At 36.4% G+C, this 25,008-nt stretch overlaps 2 protein-coding genes across 2 annotated transcripts; one reads left to right on the plus strand and one right to left on the minus strand.

The window, feature by feature from the left end:
- The first annotated feature begins 546 nt into the window (after positions 1 to 546).
- LOC100373415 (ganglioside-induced differentiation-associated protein 1-like) lies at positions 547 to 8,728 on the plus strand. Its single transcript, XM_002734660.3, has 5 exons — positions 547 to 622; positions 1,934 to 2,126; positions 7,632 to 7,805; positions 7,894 to 8,088; positions 8,363 to 8,728. Exons 1-5 carry the CDS (start codon positions 563 to 565, stop codon positions 8,611 to 8,613), a joined length of 873 nt encoding a protein of 290 aa, XP_002734706.2. The 5' UTR covers positions 547 to 562; the 3' UTR covers positions 8,614 to 8,728.
- Positions 8,729 to 11,921: 3,193 nt separating this feature from the next.
- LOC100374922 (ganglioside-induced differentiation-associated protein 1-like) lies at positions 11,922 to 19,556 on the minus strand. The gene is made up of 5 exons (XM_002734669.3): positions 19,357 to 19,556; positions 14,443 to 14,635; positions 13,511 to 13,690; positions 12,955 to 13,161; positions 11,922 to 12,553 (listed from the first exon to the last, which is right to left on the minus strand). Exons 1-5 carry the CDS (start codon positions 19,405 to 19,407, stop codon positions 12,258 to 12,260), a joined length of 927 nt encoding a protein of 308 aa, XP_002734715.2. The 5' UTR covers positions 19,408 to 19,556; the 3' UTR covers positions 11,922 to 12,257.
- Positions 19,557 to 25,008: the final 5,452 nt, after the last annotated feature.

Below are 25,008 nucleotides of genomic sequence, written 5' to 3' on the forward strand. Positions count from 1 at the left end.
GGAATATAGGGATGTCGGAACATAGGGGTGTCAGAATATAGGTGTGTAACCCCGAGGAGGGTTGTGTCTCCCTCAGAATGAAGTCATTTGGTGCATACTTGGGGATTTTCATTCTTGATCATTAAGAATACAGTACATGTACACAGAACCAAAGGCCTTACACAAACGCAGGCTTTTATATAAGCCTATTATTGATATTTGGGTAAGTCAGGAAAGTGGAGGGGACAGCTGATATTGTGTCCCCCACCCTTCAGAAAGTCGAGGGGACGTGTCCCCCTGTCCCCCCATGATCGACGCCCCTGGTTACCGTAAGTTACTAGTTACAATTAATTGAATGAGTGACGTAAACATTGACTCTCCAGTTTGTGCGAATTTTTCCCTCTATACTTTTGAAATATATACGCTAAATTATGATTCTGAATGAGCCAATAGACAGAGAATGCTTTAATCAAAAACGTCATCAAGCCCTTCCTGCTACCTTAACCCACCGGGACCGGAGTAAATCAGTTGTGAAAGGGTCAAAGGTAAGGAGACACAGTAGGGTTCAACAAAAAGTCACATAATGTCGAGTACAACTAACCTTACGTTGTACGTCGCCGGGGCGTCTTACTACTCGGTTCGGGTAAGTTTATTACAGTGCTGCCATATTCTATGCAAATATTTGAACTAACTGCTGTATGTTAATAATACTATGGCTCAAAAACACGATTGAAACAGTCACCAATCTACAAAGCTTTGCATGCACTTTGCATTAAAAATATTATCCTTATCGAATATAATGCCACACTTGGTCAGAGCATGAAAGGTACTAATATACCTCCATGGTCTGTGAATCACGCTCGTTCGATTAGAAAGATTCTGGCCAAGGTGTGGCTTTATATCCGATAGCCCATAGAGTGAGTGTTTCTTGATTAGAACACAAAATAACGATAAAATTGAAAGATTCATAGATCGGATGGATTGTCAGTGCATACACGGTTACTAGAAGAACCGTGGTGCATAGTACTGAACGTGTGTCAGTTTACACAAATCACGTGACAAAAGATTTACTGTACACATTGTTATTTGCTCATCACATGATTGATTGCTGTTTTCCTGCCGAGGTGCAAGGTCTGATTTCTAATCTGTTGCAATACTCTTAGCATATGAATACAGCTGTACAAATTACATTCTGTGTATGAACACAAGTCTGACAGGTTTCCCATCTGCATAATAACAAAAAGTTTACAGAAATAAACCAAAAGCCGGGGTCACATGAACAAGAGTTTTACCATTACTGTAAGAGTGCGACTGTCGTCTGCTTTGAGCCGAGTTAATGTTAAAGCGGGAGGTTCGTCACCTGCGCACGCGCGGGAATTGAGTTCCAAGCGTTGATAACAGCACACGCTGAAAACGCAAAGGCTCATGGGTAGACGCTTATTTATAAACACTGACGCGCTACGACCATCTAACACATGCGCAGGTGATGCTTCCCCCTCTTTAAATAAAGCGGCTAATAAGGGGGTTAGCTAGATCAGTAATCAAAATGAACAAAGTAGGCGAACTTGTTAAAACTGATATTTATGTCGCCTATGCAATTTTAATCCGTTGGTCAATGTTGCAATTCACATCGCTGTTTTGCTAACACTGCTACACAACGAGCGCGATAGCTTATCAATCAAGCTAAAACAAAATATTGAGGGGAGTGCAAAACACTGCAAACAGATTTGCAGCCTTTGTCAATATATGTTGGTGTGCAATAATTATTTTTAACAACATTCACTAGATTTCTTAATAATTTATTGGCACACGAATGCGGACACGCTGCAAAGATTTGATGTAACCAACCTCATGTTTTGATAAAATCGCCAAGATGGATGCAAAAAATCTATTTACTATCATTTTGATAATTGTGCACTATCTAGTAATCATTTACTAATTGTTCGCATTCTAGGTAGAGGTTGCATTGGCCGAGAAGGGTATAAACTATGACCGTTGTACAATAAACGGATTCATTTGTGAAAACTTGGAACCATGGTACATGAAAATGAATCCTACTGGAAAGGTACCTACACTGATGCACGGCGATAAGCCTGTCTGTGGATCGGCAGCAATATTGAAGTATTTGGATGACGAATTTCCAGAAAGTGAGTTGAGTGTATATTTTAACACGCCATGGTCAATGAACAATAAAGGGTAAATGGGTTTAACTTTATCTTCATTTCCATTAGCATGTGGATTGTTTTTCTAGCTCCACTGTTACCAGAAATTCACTGTGCGCCGTCACCCGCCAGTTCTTACTTTTCAAAAATTGCTTTGATACGCCGATGACCTGGTTGACCTTTGCACTTAACACATTGAAACATCTTTAATTGCTTCCAATATAGTTTATTTTCGTGTTTCTTATTACCAAACGCTTCAGCGTGGTATTAAAAATTTGTTTTCAGGGTTGGGTGATACCAAGGTGGAAATGGATGCACATATGGGGTTAATTCCTGGAATTGCAATAGAGAGGGTTCAGGCCAAAATACGATATATAGTGTTTTCATGTTTCGTCTGATATTTCTGTGGTATTCTGCTGCTGTAACTAATGCAAGATTTGTTCTGAAATTCAGTGTATTGTGTGCACTCAAGGGTTATTCGTTTTTTGCTGAAAACACCCCAATTTTTTAATGGCAGATTCGAAAGGGTTCACTCCCACTGGGAAATATGCATTGTCGCTTGAATGAGAGCTAATTAAACACATTTTTCAGACCGGCGAAAGAGTATATAACAGCCGATTTTAACAGCCTATCACGTGATTTTACTCAGAATGTCAACATGTGAAAGAGGCTATTCCATTTTACGCAGGAATAATTGGGAGTAGAATATGTGAGGGATTGTATAAACAGAGATGTGTATACTGAAAAGTGATATCTATCCTTCTTTTACATCGCTGAGCATTTCTTTTTTAGTATACTGGTTTAAAAATGCTAAATTTGCATGATTTGCGATGGTTTTTTTTTATTGAAACGCCCCTAATAATTGAATTCCGGTTCGAAGGAGAATGTAACAGCACACCACGTGGTTCGTTTGAATACAATGGTGAAGGTTTGGCGCGATAGGGCACCGTCCGATCTCGATGGAATGTTTCGAATCAGTCATATGTAGTTTAAATTAAGTTAAACATTTTCCTCCGCAGAATTGTGCATTGGCAAACATGCCGTCACAACTGCGGTACTCCACTGACGGAGTGACTTTCGTCTACAGTGGTCGTTGATGAGCTGCACTCTACAACTTCGCTTGTGATGTTGCTTGTGGATTAAATGAATCTTGATTTCCGGTAAAAATGTCGCTCATTTGGCGTTGGTAATCTTTATTTGGAACTGGGTAACGCCGCAACGTCGCCAGCAGAAACCTCCTGGTATTTTGATGTTGATGGTCTATGATAAAGCTCAGTCAACATACATCAAGTTCTCTCAATCGTAGTATTCCATGTGGTGTACAGCTAATATGCCAAAAATGTTGCTGAACGATATCTTACCAGTGCGCAACGTAGCCAAAATAAAAGGCATGATCATTTGAACACTGTTATTACAAGACTGGTAGGAGGTAATAAATTCGGGGCAAAAGTATTCAAAAAACAGATTTTGGCTGTTGCCATGGTAGTGGTGGGTCAGGATTGTTTTTCCAATTAGTGATGGTACGACCTACCTGTCAAGTATGAACAAAATCAACCAAGCCAAAAAAAAATCACAGAAGAGTTAGTTAAAAAGCCATACCTGGTGAGAAGATACTCTAAATTTGGGATCAACTTTCTCATTGATGAAAAAAGATATCGAAAATTCAAATAGTAACTTTGTGCCCAGACTCAAGCCGAGTACAATGAGCTATGTCTGAGGTGTTGTATCCTAAATTTTTAGGAGATACATTTAGCTCGAAGCTATCCAAAAATCATTTTTTTTACTGTTGCTATGGCAATGGTGGACCAACATTTTTTGCAGATTTTTCCTAATGACTAGGGTGAAGGTGTGACCTACCTGCCATGTTTGAGTGAAATTGGCCAAGCCAAAAAATCACAGAGCTAATGCGTGAAAACATTGGAAATCACACACACAAATGATTTGAGGGGCAATCTTAGTGGAGCGGATCGCCAATACCATGTTCATTGGCATATTGACCGTGAAAATACCGAAAACATTATTGCATGGGTGATATGCAAATTAGTTTTAGTCAAAATAAGTGACTGCCTAGAAGTACCATTACTGTTTTATTTTATCAAATTTTATCAAATTTTATTTCACTCGGCAAGTATATTCATGTACCCCAAGGGTAAAATATCGCACTTCTAAACATTGTTTATTTTTGCGATGTTTCGAAAACGCTACTCTTGAAAGGACTACATATGGGGTGTGGAAATACCGATTTCATAGACGAATCAAAATAAACTGCAGTACATATGTAATAATGTGGTATACTTCATTTTTACTGAAAACATTTTTCTCCTGAAATAAATTCCAGTGAAAATGCCATTTACCTCATACTCTATTGAGACACAGCACAGGGAAAATCGGATTCACATGTAATGCTTGAAAACGTTTCAGCGAAAATAAATTAAGTGAAATTCTATGTGACTTCATAAGAGTTGTAAATGAACAAATTATATGACACCCGACCCTACCACTCTAAACACAATGTAAACTATACCCCCAAAAACATCCTTTCACTCACGCTTATTACCGTGTTTCACCAGTGCATTCTATTTGACTTCAGAAGAAATTGAAATAAACAAATTATATGACAACGAACTTAATTATAATTTCAGCCTCTAGTTCAGCACTGATTAAATAAACTACCTCGTCTTTATTCCTCAGCTCCTGAAAGCGAGGTTATTTGTAGTTAAGTTGGCGATCGCCGCTGTGTCTGTGGAAGTACTGTGGGAGATTGCATGATAGGAGTGAAAGGTCTTTTGATCAATAAAATAATTTTAGAAAAGTGAAATAAAGGTTGGTTTTAAATATTAAATTTCATGGAATCTGGATGAAATAAAAGAAATTGAACTGGTATGAAAAGGAGGTAAATGTAGCCAGAATGCAAGGTCAGATTCCGGGGGCCAAAATACGTCACAATGCAACCATCATTGCGGCTGCAAAGTGTCAACAACTATGGATTCAGTAAAAGACTTGATTTGCAGTTTGCGTGAATGGCCGGGGAAAAAAATCATGCAAATTCAGTGCTTCAGTAATAGTATTTGCTGCTTTTTTGTGCAATGAAAATTAATACACGAAATGCTGCCAAAAGACATTTTCTTCTAGTAAACAAAACAACCCTGGGATGTTTATCTTGAGAAAATTGAGAAGACAGTCGTTCTTGTGAAACAATGGACTTACTTCTCCAGGGTATCAATGGTATTTATGATTATTTGAAGTGGGAAACTGATGCTTTATGGAAGAGCAAAGTTAATTAACCCCGCAAATTAGTGATTGGCCTAGGCTAGTTGAAGACGTTTATAAAGGGGTGACTCGCTAGAAGTATTCACCGTGAGTTCGTAATTTTTTATTCGGGTTTTTACTACAACACTTCTATGTTACTGTCAGGAAGGTTTAATGTCTTGTTTGTATTTGCATAATGTGAAAGAGGAGTTTATTGTCAAAATATATACGGTGCGTGTATGCGTATTGAAACTATACAAAATTCGCTCTATGCACACCCGTTTCATGTGTTAAAAGAACATAGCGATTTTCTCATGGAATTGTTAAATCTTGGTATCATTCCCAACTGTCACCAAACTACGTTTTTACGACTCGTGTGCAATTGCAAGAGTATATTTCGGGTTTACTCGAATTGATTCCCAGCACTGTGCCTTTTATAAATGTTATGGTTCTGTTACAGCAAATCTCAGAAGTATTGGGGCAGCAAATTTGCAAACTCGCTAGCGAATTAGCTAACTGCTTGGGTTTTGTCTAAACAGTTGGCTTTCGAATCTCAGTTAACCCAAGCAGTTAGAGATGCTGAAATGTTCGAGTTACGGACATCGAGTTACGAAAATATTGAGTTACAGAAATGACCACACCCATATTTTAAAAACCACGCCCACTTTTGTGAAACCACGTCCAAATTGTAACTCGATGTTCAATTTCCAGTTAACAGAACTTATATACAGGCAACATATATTTTTATTTTTGTTAAACGTCCACATTCAGTAACTCGAACTTTAATTAACAGTAAGCAACGTAGATTGTAGTTATTGTTCATCCAGATACCTTGCTTGCTGAATGTGGACGTGCAACAAAAACTAAAATGTATGTTGCCCGTAACTCGAAGTTCTGTTAATTGTTAATCATGATTGAACATCGAGTTATAATTTGGGCGTGGTTTCAACAATATGGGTGTGGTCATTTCTGTAACTCGATGTCCGTAACTCGAACAATTCAGCATCTCAAGCAGTTAGCCAATTCGCTAGCGAGTTTACAAATAGGCTATTCCAATACTTCTTTCGTTGCGTAAAACTAGCTTTCGCAAACGTTCCAGTGCTGTAGGTTCATTTTCCACTCACAAAAAAGGTATTTGTGATCGCTAGATTAGTCGATAGATGTTTTAGCTGGTTACAATCATGAAAACTGCAGAACGGTTTTCCGCCATAAATTTGTAGGCGGGTGTCGAATCCTCGGTCTATGCGACTTCTCAGGACTGTAGGGGCCAAATGATCAACGGAAGGAGGCCAACCAACAGGACTGTACTCAGGGCTAGTTTCATGGGTTAATAGGCCATTCCTTTGCTTCAATTCCTACTATATCTCTGGAAATATCACTTGCCGTTATCATCAATATTTCGATATCGATATGTCTCGATTGCGTGTCTGGTAATTCTAACAAACTACTATTTCGCAAAATGTTACCAGCCTTGCTTCCACCAGTCATTTAAGTCAACTCCCATATTGTCCTTCACAGTGAAGGGTAATTACTCTGAACATGAAGCTATAACCACAGACCGTCTAGGTGCTGTTATTAAACCCTTGTATAAGCACCGGTTAGACAGGCTTGAACTATGCATGTGAAGCCAGTCGAGAGGTATATTCAATCCTATAGATTTCTCATTGTTTGGTAACTATTTGCTGCAAATGCAACAAAAATCAATATAAAAATATTACCCACACAGCATTCTACAGGTTACTTGTTTTTACCAGTATCTGTTACCAATGCAATATAGTGATGTATTTTATTTTGTGAATTCTCAATGCAGCAAAACTATTTTGACCATCAGAACGCTTGTTGTAAACAAGATTCTGTTATCACATGTCATTAATTTATTAGTATAGTATGACGTCACAATTAGGTAATACGTTTTTATTCAAACAGCACATTAATATTAGAACTATTGTAATTTGGTGGGAACTACCATCGGATTACAAAAGAAGTCAGTTTTCAAAATCACAGAGAAACCATGTTGCCTTACTTTTTATTTTTTTCACAAATGAAAATTGAACCATTTTGATGTCAAAATATTTAGTTTGTTTATCGCGTAGGCTGTAACATTATGATCGTTTTTGCTAAAAAAAATGGAGTGTTGTGTCAGACACTTGAAAAGAAATTACGATTTCAGGGAATATTAAACTTACAACGATGAGAATAGACATTAACGACTGATTCATGTTTTTCCATGTCATATTACAGCTGTGTCATTATACCCTGACAAGCAATCTCCACTGTATGATCAAATCAAACAGTTTGAAGAATTGGTAGACAGTTATTTCCTAGGAACTCTTGTTGGTGGATGCTATAAATATCCAAAATATGTTCCAAAATTTGGATTATGGGATCACAACTGCTGTAAAAACATTTGGATGGGTAAGCATTACCCTAATACGACAATATTTTAACATGCGACGTGTCAATGTGCTACCTTTACAAAATATTTTCTTGTTTTTTTATAAAGTCGGTCATAAAATCATCCCATCTCGGGCTGCTGAAAACGCCAGAAAACACCCGGAGCTGGCAGAATTGTATGAAAGAAAGAAAGACAATATTGTTCAGTATGACCCAACTGAAGAAGTATTCAAGGATGTTCTAGAGAAAGTGAAGAACATCGTGGATACTGCTGAAAAAAAGTTTCAGGAAAGAGCAGATAAGGGTGAATAGACATGATGTAATATAACCAACATAAACCTGAAACACATACGCAAATATTTACTGTGGGAACGTTGACGTACATTTTTCATGAAATATTACTACTACAGATTCTAAAATATAATTTGTTATTTATCTTGAAAAAATGATTTTACCTCATATACAATTAACATGCTCCATTGAGAATATGAACATTTTTCTGGTCGTTCATTTTATACTGCCATCATGCCAACCTTACCCATCTTCCACAATGATCATTATTTAAACTATTTCAACAGGTGAAAAAGTAGAATACTTCATGACTGACAACTTCTCCTCGGCTGATATATACCTCGTGGTATTTCTGAAGAAAGTGGGCGCTATTGGGTTCAGCTCTTACTGGGAGGACGGAAAGCACCCATTTGTGACGGAATACTTTAAGCGGTTGAAACAACGGCCATCGGTGAAAGAGATGTTCAAGGTATATGACGCGGATATTCAGAAGATAAGCGAGTTCCAAATCAAAGGATTGTTTGCTGGAAAACTTTGAAAAACACAATAAATGTTATTTTCAGTCACGGTTACTCTTTTTTTAAAATAACGATGTTTCATCAGCTAGCAAAATTTGTTGAAATAAAGTTGGCATCACTTGGAACAAATCCTAACATTGACTATAATTTCTAGTTGGAACAACATCAGGTTGCATCATCGTCGATGCATAATCTGATTGCGACGTCACGTCTAACCAACGTACATATGTCTAAGTCAATTTGACATGGTTATATATGTTCTGTAGATATGAATTGAATGTTTGAATCGGCACAATCTCCGACAGGAGTTCTGAACATTTATTCTATCACACAATATATAAACGACAATAAATTAATATAATATACTAACCCACCGGATTATTTATGGGCACATAAATAGACGTTATGCGTTATATATCGTTATAATGATAATTTTAGCTATGCATCACATAAGCGTCAGATGAGTTATATATCGTAGTAATTTTATTTCATGTATTTTAATAACAAGTGACATATCACTCAAGAGCTAGCATACAGACATACATTGTTTGCTGGAAAAACTTTGAAAAACACAATAAATGTTATTTTCAGTCACGGTTACTCTTTTTTTTAAATAACGATGTTTCATCGAAGACGCGAACTTACTAGGGGGTCCGAGGGCATGCTTCCCCTTAAGCAGTTTGAAATATATACCCTCTAAAACGCTATTTCCTTCATTTTGAGGGGTTAATTTTGCTGACACAAACTGTTTCAGCTTGATTTTGGAGAGGCGACGCCTCCAAACAATTTTCGAGGGGGCGACCGACCACTCCCCCCCCCTGTGCCGCCGCCACTGCACGATATATATAAAACACTAAATTAATTAAACTACTGAACTGTTTATAGTACAAACTCATCAGATGTGTTATATAGTGGTGATTTTATTTCATGCATTATAATAACAAGTGACACATCACTCAATAGCATGCAGACATACATTGTTTGCTGAAAAACACAGTAAATGTTATTTTCAGTCACGGTTATTATTGCCAGCAAAATGAAACTTTGGAACATCTTACATGGGAGTGCAGAGTAGCAAAACAATATTGGGCAATCTGGAATGGGATTATTTCAACTTGACACTCACAGTATTTATGTGTGTTGCTACGCAAATGGATATGTTTTACCATCTTCATTGTCTAATTACTCAATTAAAAAGCAAGCCAAATAAACTGCATCTCTATCTTAAATCTAACTAGTTGAATAATGAATAGAGGATTAAGTAGTGGATACTTTAAAGAAGAGTGAATCAAGTCGATTCAGTTCAGATAAAAATATTCATTTGATTGATGTCATGAGGTGTATAACTCTGATGTGTCCAACACTTTCAAATTCTTTTTGAAACAAGTCGAAAAACGCTATCATGATGAATCTTTCGAAATGTATCTACATATTCAGACAAATAGGTATGAACAGTAAAAACCTTGAGTAAACTGGCGTTATTATGTCCATAATAAAGCGGCATGAAATATCATGTATGGTAAAAGTAAAGATGGGGACATGAATATACTCGACGTATTTGCAATTTATCATTCACCTACTAGGTTTAAAACAATTCAAAGGTAGTGCCAAGACCATTTATATTACTACAACCCTTTGAAGGCGAATTCATGTTTGTTGTGATTTTGTTTTTAAACTAGTTTCTTTGTCCTCAACAATATCCATAAACTTGTTCTTCTGAACACATCTATTTTCACATGTTACAATTAGAGAGCTCAACTCATTATGTATTATAAAAAAAACAGCACGGGAAAGTGCTGGTTAACCCACTGTTTTCGTAAAGTAAATCGAATAAATTTCACGAGGGCGCCAGCAATCGGTTTCATTGCCAGTGCACATGTACAGCGCTGCACTTATGTTAATTTACATAACTATAAAAAGGTGTAGAGTACGTTTTGTCATTCACGCATGAATAATTCTATGCATAACGTATGCACTTGGCATTGACTTGACCTTTCTAATACCTACAGATACCTTACTTATAAATGCAACAGCTCTGTCATTAAAGCTTATACCTGCTACCTTCATTGGCAACTTTTTTTGTGAAGGAGTGATTTGAAGCTATTAGGTAATGTACTACATAAGCATTTGTGTAGGTCGTAGTTCTCTTTCAAGTCAACCTATATAGATTTGAAGGTCTATAAAAAAGTTGGAGAAAATAATAATTATTATAGTTTTTAATTAATTTAACACAATTACTGTTCTTTATGCATTCGCCAATCAGATGGGTAATCATGATTACTTAATATGCTGAACTTAGAACTATCACGGGAATTACAAATTTATTACGTATTTATTTCTGCTCTCATTCAATATTTCCACAAAATTTATAACTTACAATGTCTCTTAGCATAGTTAAGAAAAAAGAAAATGCAAGTATCATATGGAACCAAAAGTACCTGCCTCTTATGGAATGCCGTCATCTACAACTCAGCGGTGTCCTGAAGTATATTTCCAGAATGGAAGATGCAGACAAGACTGCAGTAGTGTATAAAAGTAAATGATAAACAGACTTTCTCGCAACTGAATAAGAAATCTTAATGCATCGGCGCGTGTAATCAAAGATCAGATGAAGACGTTTACATCTGATCGCATACCAACCATTGAGGAAAATAGTTGAATTTGTCAATGATGATCTAACGGAAATAGAGTGATGTCAATCTATTCACACTGATAATAATGCAGCTGTATGCATAGTATATACTTCTTGCTCCACCGGTATTCCAAATAGTGTAATTAAGTCCCACAGAAGTATACTAAATTGCATTAGAACACAGAGATATTTGGATTTCTACTTAAAGGGCTCAGAACTTTTCGTTCAGTTGTTCGATACGTATGCAGTGACCTGGGTCGACGACGCAAGGTTGGTGAGCAGATCTCGCCCCCCCCCCCGCCAATGCAAAATTGTGTGCCGCTGCCTCTGACAGAACATATTCACTGTACGTTCAATAAGGCACTGACCCGATATTATAATGCTCATAGTGTGCTAGCAGTCACATTCAAAGGTAGTTTGAGCCAAATTCAAATTTTGCCCTGCTGGGCATGTTATTCTACATATATGCAATGCATTATGGGAGATAACTAAGTTTTGCACTACTGCGCAAGTGGAGATCAATATTTTCAAGTTGTGTTAACGACCTGAAGAGAAACTTCTTGACTGAGGCACAGCCAAGGTCTATAATTATTCTGTGGTAATTAAAATTGATGCTGATCAACACTGAAACATTGTTTTGTAACACGGCATTTTTTTGTAAATAGCTGCGCATGCGCAATAACAAAATCGGATAACTGGATTTTCATAATTTTAATCACCACCACGTAACCATGTACAGTACTGTTTCACAATATTGGTTAAAAACAAAATGTATATTATGTAACCTTATTTTTAGTTGCGTTACTAAATAACTACTTTTTGAACATTCAAAACTTGTGATTGATAATGGGCTTTAAATTTGATTTTTACAATGGTACAATAATAACATTGCGTCATGAAATTTCAAATTACGATATCGACAAGTTCTTTTCTATTCCTAATAGAGTCTAACTTAATATAATCTCGGCATCGAATCTAATTACATATAATGTCATATAATCTATACTATCATAATCTAATCTAATCTAAGAGTTATATGATGACACAGATAAACGGACAACATTCATGAGTACCGCCATCAGTTGACTTATTGTTCACGTCAAGTTTCACGTCCTTTGTCGTCGCTGCCTCCCGCATGTTTGGTGTCGTTTCCAAGAATGCTTTGTGGTTACGCGCTCTCTCGAAATACGCTGCCACCTGGGGACGTTTTCCCTCCGCCCAATAACGCGTCTCAAGGCCCAAATCGTAAAGTCCATTGAGGGTGGTAGACCAATAGATATCGGCAGCAGTGAATTTTTCCCCGCACAACCAGATTTCACCATCATTATCTAAAGAAAAACAGTGATAGTTGATGTGAGTATTTAAATAATATTTGTCACGAACAGCTAGCGAGGCAGTGTGCTACAAATCAATAAAGCGGGGGAGTCGTCACCTGCGCATGCGTCAGATGGCCATAGCGTGTCGTTGTTTATAAACAAGCGTCTACCCATGAGCCTTTGCGTTTTAGCGTGTGTTGTTATTGTCGCTTGGGACTCAATTCCCGAGCGTGCGCAGGTGACGACTCTCCCACTTTAATGTCGTTTTTTGCACACATACGTTTGAAAAAGCGAACAGTAAATTCATTACAAACAATGGTCTGTTCACTGCCTGTCCACGCACTGTCGGTGTTATCAACCCTTGGCGAGCATGCGCAGTACCAGTATATACCAATGCTCACTGCTATACTTACCGGATAATTCGACTTTTCTTCTTTCGAGTTCAATCTCCAGCTTAGATATAACGTCATCGCATAATGCAACTGCTGTCCCAAACGTCACCTCGTTCACTTCATCGTTCAAGTTGCTAAGCCAGTCTTTGTGTTTCATGTAAACTTCTTTCATTTGCGGATTCTCTTCAGCTAGTTTTTCACACATCTCGGGGCCATTACTGCGAAATACTGTGATGAAAAATAATTTTTAATTTGAATTTTCACATATGTGTTTTTTGGGGGGGTCAAAAAGCGGCAGCATTGGGGGATGGTGATGCTATTCATGAAGAGGTGTGCGTAACAATTACATTTGTTTCTCTACTAAAGAAATGAGGGGGCTGCATTACTCGTTTCTCTTTAAAGGGCAGAGGTCGCCAGGACGCGTCGTGTTCGATGCACGTCCCACGCGATGTATGCTTTGTTTGCTCAAAGTTTTTACGCGTGCTTCACGATGACCACTGTCCTCTACGTGCATATATGTTTATAGTGTAACCACGGGCCGTCCACATGTATTGAAACATCAAGTATCCATGGTTACCTCGAATAAGATGACGAAATGCTGACGTAGGATAATCCGATTTGATTTCACATTTCTCAAAATCTGCATGTACTGGTACACCTAGTGATAATGTGTCGAGGTCCACTTTGTTTGCCAAGCTGATATAGTACTCGCACTGTTCGCCTTCTTCGGACGACGGGTCCGGAAACAATTTGGTTGCTAGGAAATAAAGAAATGTAGAATAATGAGTGAATGATTAGACACGAGGAGTGTTATTTGTGATCAACTGTGAATAAAGGCACAATATCGTCGAGTATCACAAATCAAAAACCTTTATCAGTTAGTTGCCAGCACCTAATTTTTCACACAATAAACATTTCCACGGGATGTAGGAAATATCACGGAAAATAGGAGTGTTATCTATTTATACAACAAACCATTCTCTAATTTCCACCATTTGTTGACACTAACCATTGAGACGCCAGACCACACTTGTTTTCGCTACTCAAAAATACCTCAACAACACACTGAAACTTTCAGATCAGCTACTTCAAAGTTTGCAGCGGGGAATAATGGCCAGTTACATTCTGGCTTGTTCCTCGTTAGGGCGTTCGCAACGCAGTCGCTGATTGGCTACTTGCATTGCCAATAACTTTGGCAGTAATAGGGCGTACTGTTTACAGTTATTGCCAAATCAATGGGCTATAACATCTATTAATACCTATGTTTTCATGGCTTCTTAAAAAAAAATTAACTTTGTTTATCCCTTTGTATATTTTGTGACACGATGAAAAAAATACAAGATATTACTGTCCCATAAATTAATTTCAAAAGAAAATATTTTGTTACATTCGTCCGTTCTTTTCAAACTTGGTCAAAATTTGACACAGGATGCTCACACGAGCGCCATCAGGCGATCACGATAGAAATAAGATGTTACAACAATCATATACAGCGATGGTTCAGCTTACTGTCTGGAAATGCGTTGTCAAGGTAACGCAAGATCTTCTCTGATTCGGTAACTATTTTATCTCCATGCTTTAACGTAGGGACTTGGCCATCTGGGTTGACTTGTAGAAATGAGGGCGAGTAGTTTTCCAGATTGCCGAGGTTTATGCGTCGTTCATCGTAAGATAGTCCCTTCTCTTCGAGACCAATTCGAATCTGTGAACCAAGGAATAATTGTATTTATTATATATTGCAGAAACTCCGAAAACATACTGTAAAATATTTGTTTTAGCTAGCATGTTATTTTAGGTAATCGATAATTTCGTTAAGACCTCGCTAATTTATAATAATGTACATTTTCACCATGAGATTGTTGGCGCTTTATCGTAAAGGGCGAAAGTCGTCGCGCCACGCATGCGCGAGAAACAAAAATGGCGACTTTGACTGTTGCGCAGATCAACGAATACAGACTGAGACGTTACCAAACTCTAATTAGGCATTTTTAGGTGATTGGAAGGTATCGAAGGAATCACTGGCGGTAATTCATGCAAGTTCGCCCAATTCAAATCTCATCTTGTGATTTCTATTAGATGAGCGCATTCGATAGTGGGAGAATCAATGTTTTTCAACACACATGTCGCACATGCGCAGCGTGACGACTGCCGCTCTTTAATTATTAAGATTCTGTTAATTCATGCATTGAGTCAAATGTAGCTATTTATACGTGTACAATGTATGTCGGGTATATACAGAAATATTAGTACTTCGATGCGTAACTCGTCGTAGAGGGGGTATACTAAAACACATTCTAAACGGTGGTAATAGCGGTTGGCATAGAAGTGCGTGTCCGGAGTTAAACACTCCCTTACTGATTTACAAAATACGTATCAAGAAAAACGTCAGTATCCTAGTACCTATAGGAGACACTACATACTTGACGATGTCATTTAGACTGACTTGTTTAAAGAGTTCGTTTTTACAACACTGTTTTTTTCTGCAATATTACATTTTGCCATGAAGTATTCATGTGCGCTCTCCACCCCCGTATTCTATTTACATGAGAGCATGTATCTGATGTTGCTCGACTGCTGGGACCACATAACACACACATTCACAAACCACTTATAACGTTACGAATAACTAGTAATGCAGAGTATTGAAATTCCTGCAGCATGACTCATTGCCAAGTGAAACTGTGTCATTCCACTGAATGCCACGCCCTTTTTTCAGTGTAGCATGTTTAGAACAACAACAAATCGGTTTCGCTTCTCGTCATCGTCTGCAGAAGTTTGACACCAACAGTAAAGTGCGCCAGATACGGTATAATACGGAAATGTTGCGAGTATTGTTGAGCATTATTTAATAAATTTTAAACATTGAACATATATTTCGTTGTGGTGGTCACTATTAAACAATCTTATTCTTAAAAACAATTAATGCCGCATCATTTTTCAATTCTATCCTGGACGAAAAGCAACAATTTTTTGCCTTAGTTCCATTCGTTACTTTCATGCATGGAAGTAATGATTAGATATATCATTCGAGGCAGCTATTCATTGGAAGAACGTTAACGTCATTCTCAATCTGATTAAAATAAGATCCTGGTTGGCTTAATTTTTTTTAAATTTTTTTTTATATAATTACTATAATTATTATTTATTTTAATTATTTACAATAATTATTATTTATTTTAATTATTGTTGACGTTACAATTATTTTGCTGCAAGAATGGTTTTGTTCGTGAAAGCCACCAGGTGGCAATTAAAATAAATAATAATTATAGTAATTATATCAAAAAAAAAATTAAAAAAAAAATTAAGCCAACCAGGATCTTATTTTAATCAGATTGCGTCATTCTTCATATATAAGAAAGATATTTTATTTGAAATGTCCGAATAAATTTTACGTATCATTCAAACTCGCCGTTTTTTGATGAAGCACTCAGTCAACGGTTAAATTAGATTATATCATCATACACGTATTTTATCGCGCAAACAAGCAACGTTTTGTTTGTGAAAGAAACATTCCAGTCCCGTTGACGATGGCATTTCAATGACCTAGTGGGAATGCTATAACGTTGTACGTCGCCCCCCCCCCATTGTTACTAGTAATTCAGACGTACTTGTACACGCTAAGCCAGCATAACTTCTCTCAGTTACCATGTAATGCTCATCTCGTAAACAACGAGAGTGAGAAATGCTGGTATGTATACACATGTGTAATTTAAGATTGTCCCGTAATTAAATAATAGTGTATTAAAACCTCGAAAAAGGAACGGGTAGGCGGACTGTATGTTTAACGCCGAAACCACACAAGTATGATGTACGCCAGTGTTCACTGGACTTTCTACATTAATATCATACACGTTATTAATAGCTATAATAACAATTAATTGTACACATTTGATGACTAAGAATCCGTAGTAATTATATATGTATAATAAACCATAAATAATAATTATTATTTAACAATGCTAAATACAAAATCACGTGATTGCCAACGAATATGTATAGAATAGATTATGGTCGATCTCGGGCGATAATATAGGCGAAAATGTATCGTTTTTTTGTTTTTGTTTACAAAATAGTTACCTAATAATTTATTGGAACATAGCACACGCTGTTTAACCTATACGAAAGTTTTTGTTAAAACAAACAGGACCGAAAATATAAAAAAAATGAACAACATTGGAATATTTCACGATGAGACGCTTTTGTCATAGGACCCAATGATGAATTTGTGGTTCGCGTTAGCCATTTTCGAAATAATTGGCCACATTTTTGGTGCAAAATGTAGTTCAGTGACCATGTTTTTTAACATCGTCATCTTGTGAACAGCGGTATGAGGACATATTGGCATTTTGTACAGTAATTGTGAACTTGATACAACGATGGGTTGCTGGTTGAAACTGGGGCATCAATACTAGCTCAATACTGCACCCAACCAAAATTATGAAGTCCATTATAAACGTTGATTCATAATGCATACTTCAGCACTGACGTCATTTTATCGGGTGTTTCCCATTCAAGGATAATCTAGAATATTGCTGGCAGTGTGTGTTTAAACATGAAACACGAGGGCGTGTTGCACCCTGGGCGGAATTGTATCACATAAACGCATATCGTCTAGAGACGTAATACATATAGGCACGTGGTACTCTCAATATAAAAAAAACAACACTCTAGTAGAATAAATCACATGGCAAGAAAAGGGGAGGTGATTGAAGTGGTGAATTACGATACAATATAATATTAATTTCTAGAATAATTTCAAGGTTTAAGAATTCATAACGTTTATTTATGGAGGACATATGTTTTTAAACAGTTCTATTTCCATTCGACACTTCGGACATATTGGTACACGTCTTTGCTAGATATTATTTTTATACAAATTCAGATATCGGTATTTAATTACATTAGGACAAATTAAAATAACCATGACAGTGACCTCGCAATAAGTGGCCTTTAATATGTATTGCGGACCGTGACAATTACACCGTTTAACATGGTTTGATCGTATTTTATTAAAATTCCGCGCAAATAATTCGCGACGCATCTCCGCAGAGGTAACAAACATCGATATCGCTGTCAACGTCATTCTTGTACCCCGGCGCGTTTTTAATAAATGTCCTACTGTGCTCTGTTGAAATCATTGAATGTTAAGATTTCTTTCTCGTAGTAAAAAATTAACAACTACTGTAAAGTAAGTATGGGTGTCTTCAGCTCTATGTCTATATCTGAGACTAATATGAATTAGAATGTCTATGAAAGGTGTTCAGTCGAGAATATATAAATGGTTCTAGAAAATCAAGTTTCTGAAGGTAACATTTCAAAACGTATATACTAGTATTTATTTATTTTTTTTGCGTTTTTGTCATGGTAGTTAACTTGATATAGTAGGCATATCAGACAATATTATGTCCCTACAATGTTTGCGTCATACAGTATGTTAAATTTAACTGTTCATTGCAAATGCAGCTCATAGTGGCCCGACGCACATATTGTGCACCCTTTTAATATTAACCTCCTGTGTCATGCAGTCATTAGGAATCCACAACTGTTGAAGAAATCTACACCCGCCTATCAATCGTGGAGGCCTCGCCTTCAACAAACCACTTCGTTACTAGCACATCCGATTCGGATCAATGTGCATTCATTAAACAGTACATTCGCTGTTTTTCTACGTAAGCTCTTGTATAGAAAAACTGAATTATAATGGTCTCATTGTGCATCACAACAACAATATTGAAGACAGACAATGAAAGCATTAACTATCTGTTCGTATTTAAATAACAAAGAATGTGTGAATGTACTGCCAGTCTACGGACAAAGATGTCTATATATATAGACGGGACATTATATACGAGAAACGAAGACTGTCGTAAAATTGAAAAATAAAATGTCTGTGCAGTACACACTATTGGAAGATCTGAAACATGATATTCGCCGATCCATGACTCCTACGTGGCCGTATTTTTTCAAAACTCGGGGGTTGACACTTTTATACAATCTTACTTCTTGCGGGGGCTGTTCTGGCTTGATTCCAATGTAAAAATGAATGGAATGGAAACTATAAGCGCTATTGTTTTACCGAGTACGTGACCAAAGCAGTACTTCAAATAGTTTTTCAGCTGTGAATTTCTAACGAAATCTCGCAGTCGAATACTAGGGATTGTGCAAAATCATATTAAATCGCCTCTTTGTTGTTGTTGTTCAAGTTGTTGTGAACATCCATGTAAACAGGTTGCCAGCGTTTTTGTAGCACCAAACTTTAAAATATCATTCTATTGCTGTGGTATACTGATATGAACAATTTAAAAATAAGCCACATACGGGGTCTATTTCAGACCAATAACTACGATATATATTTCAGTTTGCGTGAAAGAGTGGGCGTGTCAAATAACCGTACAGAATGGAGAATCTCGCTGAGATACTTACTCTGTGACAGTAGAAAGACTTCTGCGAATAATAAAGAGTGATGTCAGTCATATTTCTGTGGTTTCTTGGTGGGAATTATCTACGTTCTTCAGTCAGCTGCAGTCTCTTCCTTGCCACTATCTCATTAGCCCCTCACACAAACGCAGTGTTGATACAGTGTGCATGGACAGCGTACGCAATACACGGGTCAACTTGCACACGGGCGTAGACACTGAGCGCTAATTGGAGGAAATGAATACAAACAACCATGGGCCAGGCTTCTCTCAGGCTGGCGAAAGGGCAGTGTACTTATTTAGTCGTAATTTGAAAACTAATAAACACTAACAAGTTTCCCGTAATTGTTTCTATTGGGATTTTGTAGATAATAATATTCACCAGTGTGTTCCTTCCGAAGAGAAAATCCGCAAGTTGTTCGCCATTTTGTGCTTCGGTGTATGTTTAACTTTAAAGAAATCATTTTCGTTAAATTCAAATATTTTATAATCGCCCTTATACCACTTTCGAGGTAAATCGTTTACTAGACTTATTTACTTCAAAAACATTCTCAATAGTGCATACACATGGTATATGACACAATGAGAGTTTAATAATAAAGACATTTGTCCTGTCGTTCATTGAACCCTAATAAGTATTCATCGGGCAAATGAACTAGACCGTGAGATCGTACTAGCGTAACGCCCACCCCGGTATGATCTACACATGCTTTGCATTTTTGCAATCATTATTCCTCAGCTCATGAGAGCGAGGTTATTTTTTGTAGTTATGTTGGCGATCGCCGCTGTGTTTGCGGAAGTACTATGGTAGATTGCGTGATGGGAGTGAAAAGTCTTTTGATCAGTAAAATAATTTTAGAAAAGTGAAAGTTAAAGTGATTGTGAAATAAAGGTTGGTTTTAAATATGAAATATAAAATCTGGATGTAATAATGAAAGGAAATTGAACTAGTATGAAATGCAGAATCCGGGGGTCAAAATACGTCACAATACATCCATCAAGGCGGTTGCAAAGTGTCAACAACTATGGATGCGGTATAAGACTTCATTTGCAGTTTGCGTGAATGGCCGGGGAGAAAAATTCATGCAAATTCTGTGCTTCAGTAACAGTATTTGCTACTTTTTTGTGCAATGGAAATTAATTCAAGAAATGCTACCAAAAGACATGTTCTTCTAGTAAACAAAATAACCTTGGGACGTTTATCTTGAGAAATTGAGAACTCAAGACAGTCGTTGTTGTGAAACAATAGACATGCTTCTCCAGGCCCGCGGGGTATCAAGGGTATTTTGATCATTTGAAGATGGAAAAAGGAGTAGATCGGATGTATATTCTGACAGGCCACGTCCTGTTAACACATATCCAACTCATATAGTAATTCCCTTGTAAAATACTCATGTAATTTTTCTTATTAAAACTTTGCCACAATACAACAATGACAGGGTGATCTACATTTCAATGTTTACTTACATTTTTATTTTTACAAGCACATTTTAACATTTACACAGTCTCATTTTTATTTTTACAAGTACTTTTTCACATTTCAATTTTCACTTAAATTATTTCACATTATTTTTACAAATACTGTATTTACATGTGCATCTACTAGAGGAAATATGGTACATTTTTATTTTTACAAGTACTTTTTCACATTTCAATTTTCACTTAAATTTTTTCACATTATTTTTACAAATACTGTATTTACATGTGCTTCTAATTTGGTACATTTTTATTTTTACAAGTACTTTTTGTATTATCTATTATTTTACATTTTTAGTGATTTTTTTAATAATTTTTTTGACCGAAAACATTATTTTTGCCCTTTTTTTCCAAAACTTTTGTCCAAGTTACATTTTAACATTTACACAGTTCTGTTTTTATTTTTACAAGTACATTTTTCGTTTACTTTTTATTTTCAGGTATGTAACAATTTTTTTTTTATTAATGATGTTATTTAAAATAAAGATTGGTTTCTAATGCAATATATATTGTTTTTTTAATTACTAAACATCTTACACAATGGAATAGACTGCATTATCATTATAGTGAACCCCCTGATGTAATCCTAATGTAATATGCAATTCATTATCACAAAACTATTTCAATGCGCCATCCCCAATAAGTTACTCTCCCTTTAACAAACTATTAAAAATTACATACTCAGTTCATTCCATGAATGTAAAATTGAGAAGGCACAGATATAAAAAAATTAAACTCTTAATATGATTTTATATCAAAAGCCAGAACAATTCCCCTGGAGAGAATACTAGTATATGAAATAAATTTAGATAAATTCTGCTCAAATACAGAAAAAAAACAATTTTAAGCAGAAAAAATAACTTACAAATACAGGTTAATACTGATATTTATTGTTGATGAATACATGTAAAAACATGTAATGTATTTAACTGTATTAATTAAGTGCAAATACTTACTGTATTTAGCCTGTATTGTTGATTTATTCAGCAAAAATAATCTCTGTATTGAACATTTATTATCCTGTATTGGGCTTTAATACAGGCATTATTACAATTTAATACAGGCTGTATTTTAGGGTTTTCATGCAGTGGAAACTGCTGCTTTATGGAAGAGCAAAATTTAATGTAATTGGCACAGTAATGACGTTTTTAGAGGGGTGACTCGCTAGAAGTATTCGCCGTAATTCCGGACTTTTCATTCGAGTTTATACAAGACTTACATGTACATGTATTTGCACAATGTGAATGAGAGGTTTATTGTCAAAATATATACGGGTGCTTGTATGCCTATTGAAACTATACAAAATTCGACCAATGCACATCCGTTTCATGTGTTAAAAGAACATTGCGATGTTCTCATGGAATTGTTAAATCTTGGTATCATTCCCAACTGTCACCAAACTGTACGTTTTGACGACTCGTATGCACTTCTGGGACTTGCAATACTTTTCTGGAAACTGTACAGCAAATCACATATTTTCATTATTAATTGTTCATAGTTTTTCTAAATTTCAGTTTTTATTGTTTATAATTATTTACAGTAATAAAACATTTTTCCGATTGTGTGCACTGGCATGACAGCTTTGCCCCACACTCGATAAGACAAGATGATATGTACGGGTACGTGTGAGTATGTTTCATGGATTAATAGGTCACTCCTTTGCTTCAATTCCAACTATATCTCTGGAAATATCACTTGCTGTTTATCATCCTTGGCCCAAACATAGTATGTTTTCAAACTTGGAATGTTCAAGGTTTGAATAACAAAATTAGTTCTTTAAATTTTAAAAATTTTGATGTAGTATCTTTTATTGAAACATGGGCAGAAAATGATGATCAGTTTGACCAACATTTCCCAGGATTTACAGTTTACAGTACATCCCGTAAACGTAACACTACACGTGGTAGATACGCTGGGGGTGTCTGCACTATAGTGCGTAACCATCTATCCAGGTATGTCAAACGCTTAAATTCTGCTTTACATGATTGTATATTTCTTTTGTTTGATAGAAATATTTTTGGGTTAGATAAAGATGTTCTCTTTTGTAGCATTTATATTGCCCCACAGTATTCAGTCATCTATAATAGTCTTTCTTCGTCAAATGGCATAGAACTTTTAGAAAATGAACTTGTAGACATTCTAACTAAATTGAACGATGTTTACATTATAATTACTGGTGACCTGAATTCTCGAACAGGCGAATTACCTGATTATATAATAGATGATGATACGAAATATATGCTTGATTCCAATTTCCTTTATGACAAAGATGATTTTGCGTTAACACGGGTTTCAAAAGACAAAACAGTAAATAGTTTCGGGAGGTCGCTACTTTCCCTGTGTTGTACGTTTAACTTGCATATTATAAATGGCCGCTTTGGCGAGGATGGCAAACACGGGGAATTCACTTGCATCGCCAATTCGGGTGCCAGCGTGGTTGATTATACTATTATGTCCTCTATTTTGTTTACAATATTGTCCACTTTTGCAGTTGGTATTCGTACGGAATCCGATCACCTTCCCTTGTTTTTTTCATCAAATGCCAGTGTACCAAATGTGACTACCACTCAGAATGAAACAAATGAATTAGTTTTAAAACGTTACGTTTGGTCACTGAGTAAAAACACGTTTTTTCTCACAAACTCAAATCTAGTTTAGTTGACAAAGGTCTTGACAGCTTTATTTCCGACCCTAATTATGACATTTTTAATTTTGTTGATAATCTGAGTAATATCTTTACGAGGACAGCTGATTTGTGTGGAATGGGTCGACGGGCACCCGAAAACGTATCACAGTATCCTAGTCAGCCATCTTGGTTTGACAACGAGTGTAAAGCTTTGAAGTATGGGAAGTATAAATTGTTGAGAAATTTCCGAGTCACAGTAGCATTGATTCGCTTAATTTGTATAAAGCCGCGAAAAGAAATTTCAAACTTGTGTGTAGAGAAAAAAGACGTGCCTTTTTCTGTGAAAAAAGGAGTGAATTGGAATTGGGATTGAAAGATTCAAAAAAGTTCTGGAGCATTTTGCGACGTTTATCGTCCATACCTGTTAGTATTAACTCTATCCAACCTGGTGAGTGGTTTGATTATTTTAGTAAATTATTTACTCCCTGTGATTCACCAGGACAGGATGATTTCCCTCCTTCTGACGAGTTTTTAAATTTAATTAACAGTGTTGATATTTCTTTTGGAGTAGAGTCGGAAGCAAACTGCGAGTTTTTAAATAGTCCGATATTGGGTGAAGAAATTATAGTAGCGGTTCGCAAGTTAAAATATGGCAAATCACCCGGACCGGACGGATTACTAGGGGAATTTTTTAAATCGAATATAGATTATCTTTTGCCGTACTTAATTGTGCTATTTAACAGATTATTTGATTTAAGTATTTTTCCTCAGCAATGGTCAAGGGCTATCATTGTACCACTTCACAAAAACGGTTCACTAAACAGACCCGATAATTACAGGGGAATATCTCTACTAAGTATATTTAGCAAAATATTCACGTCTATTCTAAACTGACGTCTCGGGTTCTGGTCGGAGGCCTTCGGAAAAATTTACGAATCACAGGCTGGTTTTCGTGGTGGTTATTCAACTGTTGATAGTATCTTCATTTTACAGTGCGTTATTCAAAAATATCTGTCTAAAAAACGTGGAAAATTTTACTGTGCATTTGTCGATTTTTCCAAGGCTTTCGACACGGTTGAACGCCAATGATTGTGGTATATTCTTCTGAGGGGTGGTGTTACAGGTAAAATGTTCAAAATGCTTTATGCTATGTACAAAGATGTCAAGTCGTGCGTGCGCACGTCTATTACTAGTTGTACTGAGTATTTTAACTGCCCAACCGGTGTGCGTCAGGGTTGTATGCTTAGCCCCTTTTTGTTTTCTTTTTTTATAAATGAATTGGCACACGAGTTACATTCTGGGGTTCAGAGGGGCATACAACTTTCACCGGAGTTGGTTGAAATTATGCGCTTGCTTTTTGCAGATGATGTCGCTTTATTTTCTGACACTGTCATTGGCTTACAGCGACACTTTAACACATTGAGTTCTTATTGTAATAAGTGGAAACTAATTGTAAATTTATCTAAAACTAAAGTGATTGTATTCAAAGCTGGGGGTAAACTTTCAAAAAATGAGAAATGGACTTATGATGGGGAACAAATCGAAGTGGTGCCATAT

Source organism: Saccoglossus kowalevskii, chromosome 6 (genome assembly GCF_978046115.1).
Source record: "Saccoglossus kowalevskii chromosome 6, keSacKowa6.1, whole genome shotgun sequence".
Lineage (NCBI taxonomy): Eukaryota > Metazoa > Hemichordata > Enteropneusta > Harrimaniidae > Saccoglossus > Saccoglossus kowalevskii.

Coding starts and splice junctions, on each gene's coding strand:
- LOC100374922 (XM_002734669.3), bottom strand. CDS start 19,407: ATGACTGACATCACTCTTTATTATTCGCAGAAGTCTTTCTACTGTCAC. Junction 14,636..19,356: donor AGTCTTTCTACTGTCACAGA/GTAAGTATCTCA, acceptor CTTGGTTCACAG/ATTCGAATTGGTCTCGAAGA. Junction 12,554..12,954: donor AAGAAAAGTCGAATTATCCG/GTAAGTATAGCA, acceptor GTTTTTCTTTAG/ATAATGATGGTGAAATCTGG.
- LOC100373415 (XM_002734660.3), top strand. CDS start 563: ATGTCGAGTACAACTAACCTTACGTTGTACGTCGCCGGGGCGTCTTAC. Junction 623..1,933: donor CGTCTTACTACTCGGTTCGG/GTAAGTTTATTA, acceptor TTCGCATTCTAG/GTAGAGGTTGCATTGGCCGA. Junction 8,089..8,362: donor TCAGGAAAGAGCAGATAAGG/GTGAATAGACAT, acceptor CTATTTCAACAG/GTGAAAAAGTAGAATACTTC.